This window comes from Mytilus galloprovincialis, chromosome 3 (assembly GCF_965363235.1).
Source record: "Mytilus galloprovincialis chromosome 3, xbMytGall1.hap1.1, whole genome shotgun sequence".
Taxonomy (NCBI): domain Eukaryota; kingdom Metazoa; phylum Mollusca; class Bivalvia; order Mytilida; family Mytilidae; genus Mytilus; species Mytilus galloprovincialis.
In genome coordinates this window covers 23,747,021-23,757,624 of record NC_134840.1, presented here as the reverse complement: position 1 = coordinate 23,757,624, position 10,604 = coordinate 23,747,021, and the positions used below count along the sequence as shown (strand labels likewise).

General features: G+C 32.2%; 1 protein-coding gene across 1 annotated transcript; it reads right to left on the bottom strand.

The window, feature by feature from the left end:
- Positions 1 to 936: 936 nt before the first annotated feature.
- Positions 937 to 9,367, bottom strand: LOC143067463 (divergent protein kinase domain 2A-like). Its single transcript, XM_076240754.1, has 5 exons — positions 9,210 to 9,367; positions 7,349 to 8,215; positions 5,160 to 5,282; positions 4,082 to 4,259; positions 937 to 1,878 (listed from the first exon to the last, which is right to left on the bottom strand). The coding sequence occupies exons 2-5, from the start codon at positions 8,045 to 8,047 to the stop codon at positions 1,502 to 1,504; spliced, it is 1,377 nt and encodes a 458-aa protein (XP_076096869.1). The 5' UTR covers positions 8,048 to 8,215; positions 9,210 to 9,367; the 3' UTR covers positions 937 to 1,501.
- Between the last annotated feature and the right edge of the window lie 1,237 nt (positions 9,368 to 10,604).

Here is a 10,604-nt window from a genome sequence, read left to right as displayed (position 1 = left end):
TATCAATCTAAATCCGGAAAATAATAATTTGGTTTAACCTTAAATTTGTTTCAGCATGAAGATGCCATGGATCAAGGCAACGTTTTACAAAAAACCCGGTTAAGTTATGACTTTTTGTTCAAAAGTATTGTTACTTTCTTTAAAAGTCATTATTTATGAATTTTCGGGAATTTTCTTTCAAATATGCAAATTTCGAACCAAATTATCTCAAAAAGTAAGTCATGAAGGTACTTTTTTCTTTTCATATTTGGAAAGTACACATTGAAATTGACCTACTATCAAAATTTTAGGAAAAAATCAACGAGGGATCTCTACTGTATCGTATGCCCTTAAAAATTTCCCAGGTTCACAGAATTGTCTGTACTTAGAAAAGTTATGGGGTGTAAACACGACCATTAATGCCTAAAGGTTATCTTGTACAAAGAGCAAGACACATTTTCCAAGATAAGAATTTAAAAATTAATCATTTGCATTGCAAATAATGTAATCAGAATGTATATCATTTTTAAAATAAAATACCATTACTCAGAAAAGTAAAATTTAAAATTTATGACAACAAAAGGGAGCTCGTGTCAATAAATATATTTAATTCACCAAAGTTTCATGCAAATTGGGTAAAGCGTTCTTGAGTTATTGTCCGACATGTTGATGACAGAAGGACAGAGAGATTGACAGAAGGACAACAGTATACCATAATAGGTCCTGTAAACAGGCGATTATAAAAAGAGGCTACCAGGAAGCCAAAAAAGGCTATGTCTGAGGAAGCCTAGAAAAAAACTATAATAATGAGAATGCCTGGTATAAGGCTATAAGAAGCCAATAATTGTTGAAATTTGACAGTTTATCCCCAGTATTTCTAGTGTTATGAGTTAAATTTTTTCAACAAACAGTGATAAAATGTCATAAATGTCCATAACACAGATGATAACAGCTGACTGTCTTAAAAATAATTTATTTCTAAAATAATCTGTATTATTGTAGACATAACATATTTCCTCAAATATATATAATTAATCTTAAAAACATATTGTTCTCAATAGACTGGAAATAAACTAACATGTATACACTTTTCCCATAGATACACATAACAAACTTTTTTAATTTTTTTCTAAATTCTCATATAAATTTAAACAAGAAATTTAATAATAAATGATAGAAAAGAAAGTATTAACAAAATACAAAACTCCAAGGTGCTTTCAAAAATGGGGAAGTACATTAAACCCGACAAAATAAAAAAAAGATTGAATCTACGTCTATTCAAACTTAAATATATTTAGAAATAAATATAAAACTACAATATATTCAAAAATAGTATCCTAAAACCACACGTATTTGTTTTCATACAATAAAATTTGTCTGATCACAAACAAACAAAAAACTTCAGCAATTTTTCCAGGTAAACTTTGTAAGACCTCTGGAATATCATTTTGTGTAATTACCTCAAGTGTGATTAAGTACAATTATAGGGAATATAAAGAAATTATTGCTAAAACTTCTTTAATTATTCATGCAGCCTCTTCCCTTTTGCAGCATCATTTTTGTCCTTAACATTGCGTAAATTAAACAAAGCATCTGTTAATTGAGTTTTGATTTTGATCCTACTCCCTGGTGTAGAACCGTGAACACATTCGTGTAATAAGTGCTGCAGGTCCCAGTCATCCTTTGCATAGTTTGGCATGTCATGTAGAAGTCCTCCCATTAAACCAAGAGACGGCTCATTTGCATATTCAGAGAGGATGTTTCGGCATGCTGCAAAGTAGTTGTGATCAGAGTTAGCATGTGTACACAAATCATCAGGAGAAAATGTTAAACAGTTCCTTCCATTACAGTCATCAAAGGAACTTTGGTGCAATTCATCCCAGTCTTTTCTTGGTTTTGCTGTTAAAGTAAGAAAAAGAACTAATTAAGATGATACTTTATCTACCAGCTGTTTATTGTCATGTTTAAAATCAGTTTTTCTGTTTTATGTCATGCATTTATACTAGTTCATGAGAGCAAAATTCTGAGTGACATCTTACCATTTCTTGATTAGTGTTTTTATGAAATTCTTCTATTAAAAAATGTTTGTTTTGGTAATTTTCTACAAACAAAACTGTATAAAGAAGGATTTACAAACAATAGTTTTAAAGAAAAAAGTTTAATAGAACTGTAAAATATGATAAACATTTGGATTTTTGAACAGATATATCATGTATACTGGTGTATAATGTTATGGAGGTGATATTTGTGAAAAATACCAGTCAAGGGGGAGAAATTTTTTGAGCCCCTAGATGAGGGAAATTTGGTCCCAAAACTTGTATTCACAAAAAACCTTTCATAACATGATATATCTGTTTAATTACACCAAATAGATTTGGATTGAAACTCTCTGTACAGGTGAATGGAAATCTTTTTTTGTTAACTTGTAAGCTGTTTTTCATAAACATGTTAATGCATCATTTTGAGGATAAGTAGATATTATTGTAGAACCACAGGAATTATACATGTACTAATATGTGTAAGCACGCTTTCTTTATGTAACGTCATCTCTAAATAATTTTGGCGAGAAGATGCTCGCAAGGGTAAAAAATGAATACTCAAAATGACAAATACGACAGCTAAGTGGGGGAATTTGAGGCATTTTCACCAGCAGAGGTGAAAAATAGGCAAATTCGTTTGAACATGCAAAAAAAGCAACCAATCAAAATCTGGCATTTTTATATAAGGTGTAATTATAGTGGAAATATATCCTAGTAGGCTACTTGAAGTAATTTGACACGATCATGCAGGTATGACATGGTTGTTGATTTTGTTTTGCTGATAACTTTTGCCATTTACAGTTTTTCTCTATTACTTTTTTTAAGATATCAACCAAAAGTACATAAAAAATGTTTAAAAAAGGGAAAGAATATATCAAAGGGACATTGCAAACTTAAAGTGGAAAATAAAGTAGCTGACTACGCCATAAACAAATGCACAGCTGCACCAAGAGCACAAGATACCTACCCCTGTTATGCATATTGAAATTGTTACAAGAATTATATTGAGATGACATTTAATCATAAGCAAATCAAATTGCTCTAGAATTTTACTTGCTTATGGATAGATACACTTATGCATATAAATATTGCATCAGGGAAGATGTCATGTTTTGGAATAGTCAACAATTCTTGATCCACAAGTGACACCCGTTCTGTTACTAGTGTTTACTGTTTGCAAGACTTATCAGGTGATAAGTTTCAAAGGTTTAATTACTAAAGAAAATAATTGGACTGAGAGTGTCAACATGCAAATGAGTTAATAGGTCTAAGGATTGTTTTTTTCTAAGAATGTTATAAAAAATGATCATGAATGGTAATTTGTCTAGTTATTGTCAAACATTTCAGTATTCAAAAAAAACTGCTAAAAATGCAAGATTGAAACTATATGAATAACTGACAATTAATTAATGACAGACTCAGGTATAAAGAAGATAGGAAACACCCCTTACCAAAAAAAACACATGAAAAAACACATCTCAGTTGATATAAGAATCTCTTTTTTGATACTGTAGATACTGTTATTGATTGGGAAATTAGAGAGTATTAATCTTTATTATACTTCATGTCAAAATGCCAGATTTTGATTGGCTAATACGAGGGTGTCAATTTACTGTGTTACCCTTCATGGAGACGCTTGATCAAGTGTGCGCTTTATTAAACACGACTCTATCCTATGACAAATACTCTATCACCCTTCACGGAGACGCTTGATCAAGTGTGCGCTTTATTAAATACAACTCTTATCTTATGTCAAATACTCTATTACCCTTCACGGAGACGTTTGATCAAGTGTGCGCATTATTAAATACGGATGGTTATGGACAAGGTGTAATAGTTTATTACTTTGAATTTTAAATTTAATCGACATTAATAACAGAACATTCAGTATAATAAAGTAAATAACACATATCTGAGAGGGTGATAGAGCAGATTGTTACCCCTCGAAAAGACATTGTCAACCTCGGCTTCGCCTCAGTTGACAATGTTTTCTCGGGGTAACAATCTGCTCTATCACCCTCTCAGCTATGTGTTATTTATATAATATAAAACTATCTACATACTTCTGGCAATAGCCTCTCTGTCAACAACAATTATGTCCTCTAAATCTATAACTGTGACTTTTCCTGAGCTATCAACGACCAAATTTTCCAGGCTTAAATCTGTCCAGTACAAAACAAACTGGTTTCCTTCATTATTTAACTTCTCAGCTATCTTCATTATCTGATAAGCAATATCAGCCTGAAATTATGACAAAGTATCACTTAGAACAATGAAATGAAGTCTTCTTTACTATCTAAACAGTTTTTTATATCAAAAAAAGATGTATACTAAATTTTCTAAATGTTTTAACAATGGCATACAACTTTTTTATACAGACAAAATTCAAGGAACCATTTCTCACAGGTTAATTTAGAACCAGATATATATATATATATATATATATATATATACAGTGGCGGATCCAGAATTTTTCCTAAGGGGGGGGTCGCTCCAGTCATGCTTCAGTGATTCCCTATATAATCAACCAATTTTTTCCCACGAAAGGGGGGGCGTGCCCCCAAGGGCCCCCCCCCCCTGGATCCGCCTATGATATATAACTATTATTTACTGTAAATTCATAATCTATTCCTAGGTTTTTATTAATGAAAGTAATGCCACTTGAAGTTGCACAATTAGACAATGTGAAGTTATTTGAATTTCCCCTCATTTTTAATTAGCAAATATTTTAGTCATCTATTACCAGGATTAAGCTCCTATGTCATGTATGTTTAAGACCACATTTTTTTTAAGATACAACCTAAACTTTGGACTTACAAATATTTACCATTAAAGTGTTTTTTTTTATTAATAAGAGTTTATTAAATTTTAAGTTTGTAACAAAACTAAATTTCAAATTTAAACAGCTAGAAAGTCGAGACCTCACAGATAATAAAAAAATAATTATCTTTATATCACATAATTGATGTGCAGACATTGAACATGAAGATATAAGATGAGAATACATGATGATGTTAAAGGCACTCATACATTAAATTTATTAGAAACTTCCCAACTTAATGCCAAACATCACAGGATGGTTTAAATGCAAACAGGCCATGCCTGGGCACTGCAAGCCCACTTATGAAAAAGTAAATTTACCCTTTTTTGAAAAGTTTCAGAAAAGAAGTTATGTAGTGGTTCTCCTTCATGACTGACAGCTATATATCTTCCACATGCACCATGGTACTTTGGAAATGGCCATCCTTCTTCAGCTGGGAATGTCTAGTAATAAAACAATGTAATATATGCTAATGTTAATACATAAATGGGCTGGTTAATTCATTAATTAATAAAAAACCTCGAAAATGCAACAAAAACAATTTAGTGTAGAACTCACATGTACATTTTCACATTTTCACAGAAATCATCATCCCCAGTTTAGTGATAAACATATTAATAATTATTGGCATGATTTTAAGATTATTTAAAGGTGAAATCAAGCAAGAAACAATATAACTAAATCAAAGAGCAGATTGCTCTGAGGGATACGATTGCCATTATTTTCATTGATACATGTATTAGTATTATTTTCAAAAATAATTCAATACTCGTAAAATGTAATTTACGTAATCTGAATAGTTATTCAACTTTAAAAATAGCCAATCCTCGATACAAGTGTATGAACAATGTACTTATTGTCTTATATTTTTGTACTATTAATTCCAAGTTGACTTTCTACAGCATGCAGTCACTGAGAGTGAGAGAAGGTTTTTCACCTCGTACTTTATCACCTATTTTCCTACGTGAATTCTAGGTGGAACCCTTATTCCTAACTCTTTAAATATTTAATGTCCTTTGGGTCAGTGGGCATAACTCCTTTCCATACACATTCCTCTGTTTAATGCGACCAGTTTTAATATAATACGACGTCTATTGACAGAACGAGTTAATTTTTCTCCACGTATCGTTGTTTGGCGAAAGTTACTTACGGAAGGGAGACAACTCAAAGCGATAATATGGAAGACTTCATTTTGGCTGAAGGGGTGTTCTAGTTACACCTTTACATTTTGGACAACATTTATTTGAATTTAAAGGAGGCATATGCAGTGGTGGATCCAGGGGGGGAGGGGCAGGGGGTTGGAACCCCCCTTTTTTGGGACTTGGAACGATCAATATATTTGAATGGGGACATGTAGTTGGAACCCCCCTCCTTTTGTCCTGGGCTAGGACCCCCCCCCCCTTTTTAAAATGGCTGGAGCCGCCCCTGATATGAGTTAAAATTATGCAGCAACAATAACCCTCAATAGCAGACAGACATAGAAAGGATCTAGTGAGTTTCAAATTAATCAATGGAGTGGGGAATCCAGAGCAACCATTCAATCTGATACCCCTTCAAGTCAAGAAAACAATACGCATGCGCATAATTACATAAACAAACTCTAGACTTGTGATTTGTAGCAAGGACTATATTAACTGATTAAATGTTAATTAAACGACCTCCATTTTTTTATGGAAGTACAATATCAAATATCAGTTTCATAACGGTGACATATATGAAATCTCCACTTCAGTTCTTATATGACAGAAATAGATTTATCGATCGGAATTCAGAGAACTCTCGCATGTTATCAAAACTGGGAACGTGTTTCTAAATTTATAAAAACACTAAATATAAATACTGCTTAATTCTGATTTTCCGTGTTGTTAAAAACAAGGGAAATTTCGACACATGAAGATTATGAAAAGAACATTATAGGGCAGTTGTTTAAATTCAATCCTTTTGTTTTTATACCATTTAAAGCAAGTCAATCTCAAGAATCTGAGATGTTCCTTGATGTTTAGAATAAAACGGTTGATGTGAGGGCATGGCCCTGAGTCAATGGTATAAGTCTACAGATTGCTTAAAAGCAATCGTATCCCAAAAACCCTGTCATTGAGTATTCTGTATATATATGCTGTCTTAACCTGATATCATTCATTGGTTTGAAGACATTTTTTTCAGGCATCTTTTCTTTGGTACATGTAAGTATAAATACATGAAGATTGTATTGAAGGAGAATTTCCCAAACAGCCAGATGCATAAATGTAGAGTACTGTACTGTACACAAAAAAGGATTATATATATATATACATGTACAAAATGGATATTTTGTTGGTGATTAATATATAATTAGGTCATTTCTTACAATAACATGAATGTTTCGAAATATTTAGAGATATGTTTTACAATAAACAACAATTGATTATTGAAAATTATGATCGATTATAGAAAATAAACTATATTATATCCATGTTTTATTACAATATATAATTGTAATGTCACTGTGTCCATGATTATTGTATATTACCTGAAGCATTAATGGTTCAGCATTTATTAGAGATGTAGCATATATCTGTAATTTATCCCTGGTATATAGCATGTTACTGGTAGGTGTTAATTTTTCTTTGTAGTATTTCAGTACTCTGTCTATCAAACTGTACGTTGGACAGGAGAACATGTGATTAATTTTCTCTAAATGTTTTGGTAGTAAACCTTGTCTTCTGATTTCATCTCCAGTGTTTGTGATATGTAAAACCCTGGCAACATCACAACCTTTGGGTCTGTTAGCATCCTTACATATCTTTTCATCAATATTCTCAAATTCTTTATTATGCCCTAATTTCTTAATGATGATTTGTTCTTGGTTATCCAAATGTTGAGCTGTATGTACATTTTTTATGTTAACAATATCTAACAGTCTAATTTTTGACCATCCAGTAAAATGAATCCGGTCATTTTTCAAGGCAACACAAATACTATGTCCAAAACATGCAGGGCATTTGTCTGTTTCCAGAAATGTGTCTGTATTCAAATGGTTTGTGGTTAAAGACAATATTAAACTTCCATAAACGTAAACAGATGCAAACATCATAAAAACCATAAAACATTTGATTTTTAATGGAAGTCTTTTAATTTTATTCGCAGTGTCAGAAACAACCATCTTTACATTAGAAAATGAAGATTGACTGTTCCCAAACTTACGATTTCTCAAACTATTGGGCAACATGACTCATTTATAGATATCAAAACTGATTCAATATTTAAAAATCAAATGCTTTTAATTGGTCCATACTGTGCTGATAATTTGGTTAAGCTCTCCTCCAAAACTATACCAACATCTTATCATGTAAACTTAATGGTATAATCATCCCTTTTCCATTGTCTTTTAGGATGCCTAAAATGTAAGGAAAAAAATTGTTTCATGAGATTTTTAACCTTCATTCAAACTAACATCATCCCTCTGTATCTCCTTCAAACACAAATCTACAGTAGAAATTAAAGACTGATATGGAAGCGAAATCTCCAATTGAAACTTAAGAAACCTCATTTATCATGTTTATATACTTTGTGTAGGTAAAGATATTAATTTCAAAGAAATTAACTCATAAAATATTTATTAAATTTTAAAAATTATTACATATTTTCATATATACATGATATACATGTACATGTACATTGTATTATATATATAGCACTGTGCTCCCCAGACTGTTATCAGCATGGTTTTCAGCATTTACATATTTAATGGTTGCTCTATTTAACAGAACACTCAACAAGTAATTAATTGAATCTGGAATAATTATTTAAATATTATGGAACATGTGGAATATGAAATGAATTTGTGTATGTTGTTCTAAGCCTTCGTCAAAAAATATAATACAAATTACCATGATGATTTTTATGTAGTTATTTACAAATATGATAATCTTAAAATTATCAGTAAAATTAGACAAACATACGGTTTAAGTCTGTAATTGATGATGATCTAACCTGAGTACAAAAATGGAGTATTGCTAACCCTAGCTGCGGAACCGTAGCTCTTAGGTCCTTATGTTATTTTTTGACTATTTGCGGACCATAGACCGTAGCTCTTAGGTCCTTATGTTATTTTTTGACTATTTGCGGACCATAGCGCTTGGTTGGACTTCATAAAGTACAAGAAATAGCTGTTCATGCAAGAACTAGATATAAACAGCCCACAACCATTAGGAAAATAGAAAATGTTTTGTCATGTGTATGATTGCAGTTGTTTTGTAATTGTATAAATGCAACAAACATTGCATGAACATATGAACATAGTCATGTGGAGAATTATGAAATAGAAATAAAACTTTCTTTGACGATTTTTTTTTTAGTGATATCGTATCGCTGTTCAGTAAACGCATTACCTTTAAAAAGCCTGAATGTATCAAGGTAATGTTTCGACAAAACACAGTATATGTACAGTGAATGGATTGTGAGAACAAAATATCAGATGGAATGTCCAGGAAGCAATTTATTTTCTTTTTAGGCGATGTTTTTGATAGGGGAACGAAGCTAAGTTTTAAATGTTGTCCTAAATGTAATCTGGGTTACACTAATGTCCGGGAAGGTCTAAAACGCATACCTTCCTTCCCGGGTCGGCCATATTTGATTTTTTTTGGCGCCCTATTCAAACATGTAAATATCTGTCACCCTGGTGTATGTGACCCTTCACTGATATTTTAAACATAAAGAGGTTTTAGCTGTACATATATATAAAAGACTTTTACTGTTTATGACCATTTGAACTTTCCATTCATAAATTATTTATGTCAGAGAAAAAACTTTTGGACTTTTTGCAAAAACCGAGGCGCCCGCTGGTAGGGACGAAACGCTTCACGCCTGTTATTTTATCGGACAGCAAAGGATTGCGCCTGGCTAGTCAGGTAGTTCATCCGTTTGATAAGAACATTTTATGGTGGTGTGCAAGTGGCAGAACAATTCAACAAGGTTATGACTGGCTAACAAAAAACATCGAAGATAAGATTAAGCTTCACGGAAATCTGCACATATACGTATGGCTAGGCACATGTAACACAACCACAAGAGATAAAAATAGATATATCTCCTTAAAATCTCAAGAAGCAGATGCTGCCCAAAACATCATCACTTTATTGCAAAACTTTGACTCCATTACAGAAAATCATCCTAACTGCAGGCTAACATTATTAGAAATTCCCATCTACTCAATTTATGAATGCAACAAGGCAGCCAACCATCCTAACCCTGAAATTTTTAAAGAACAGGATATTCAATTACAGAAACAAATAGAACAAATTAATGAAAGTATAACATACATAAATAAGAATTCTGATTGCCACTCGCCTCACTTCAGCCATCACCTTTATACCAGGAAGCAAGTCAAAAGGGGAAAAAATAAACCTTCAAAGAAATTTTACAACTTTAAATTATATGCTGACGGGGTACACCCAAAACCGCATCTGGCAAAAGTCTGGCTTATTGAAATAGCAGAACATATACAAAAGGACTGCTGGTTCTGACTCTACTTGAAATATAAAAGTTTATGTATGCACTCAGAAGGCATGGAATGTCCAAGCCACGCTGGTGCTGCATGAAGTAAAATTAGTGCAAGAGATCGATATCTGAATTCAAAAACTTTATTTTTTATGTACGTATTCAGAAGGCATGGAATGTCCAAGCCACGCTGTTGCTGCATGAAAGAAAATTAACGGAAGAGATCGATAGCTGAATTCAAAAACTTAATTTAATTTTTTATGTACATACTCAGAAGGCATGGAATG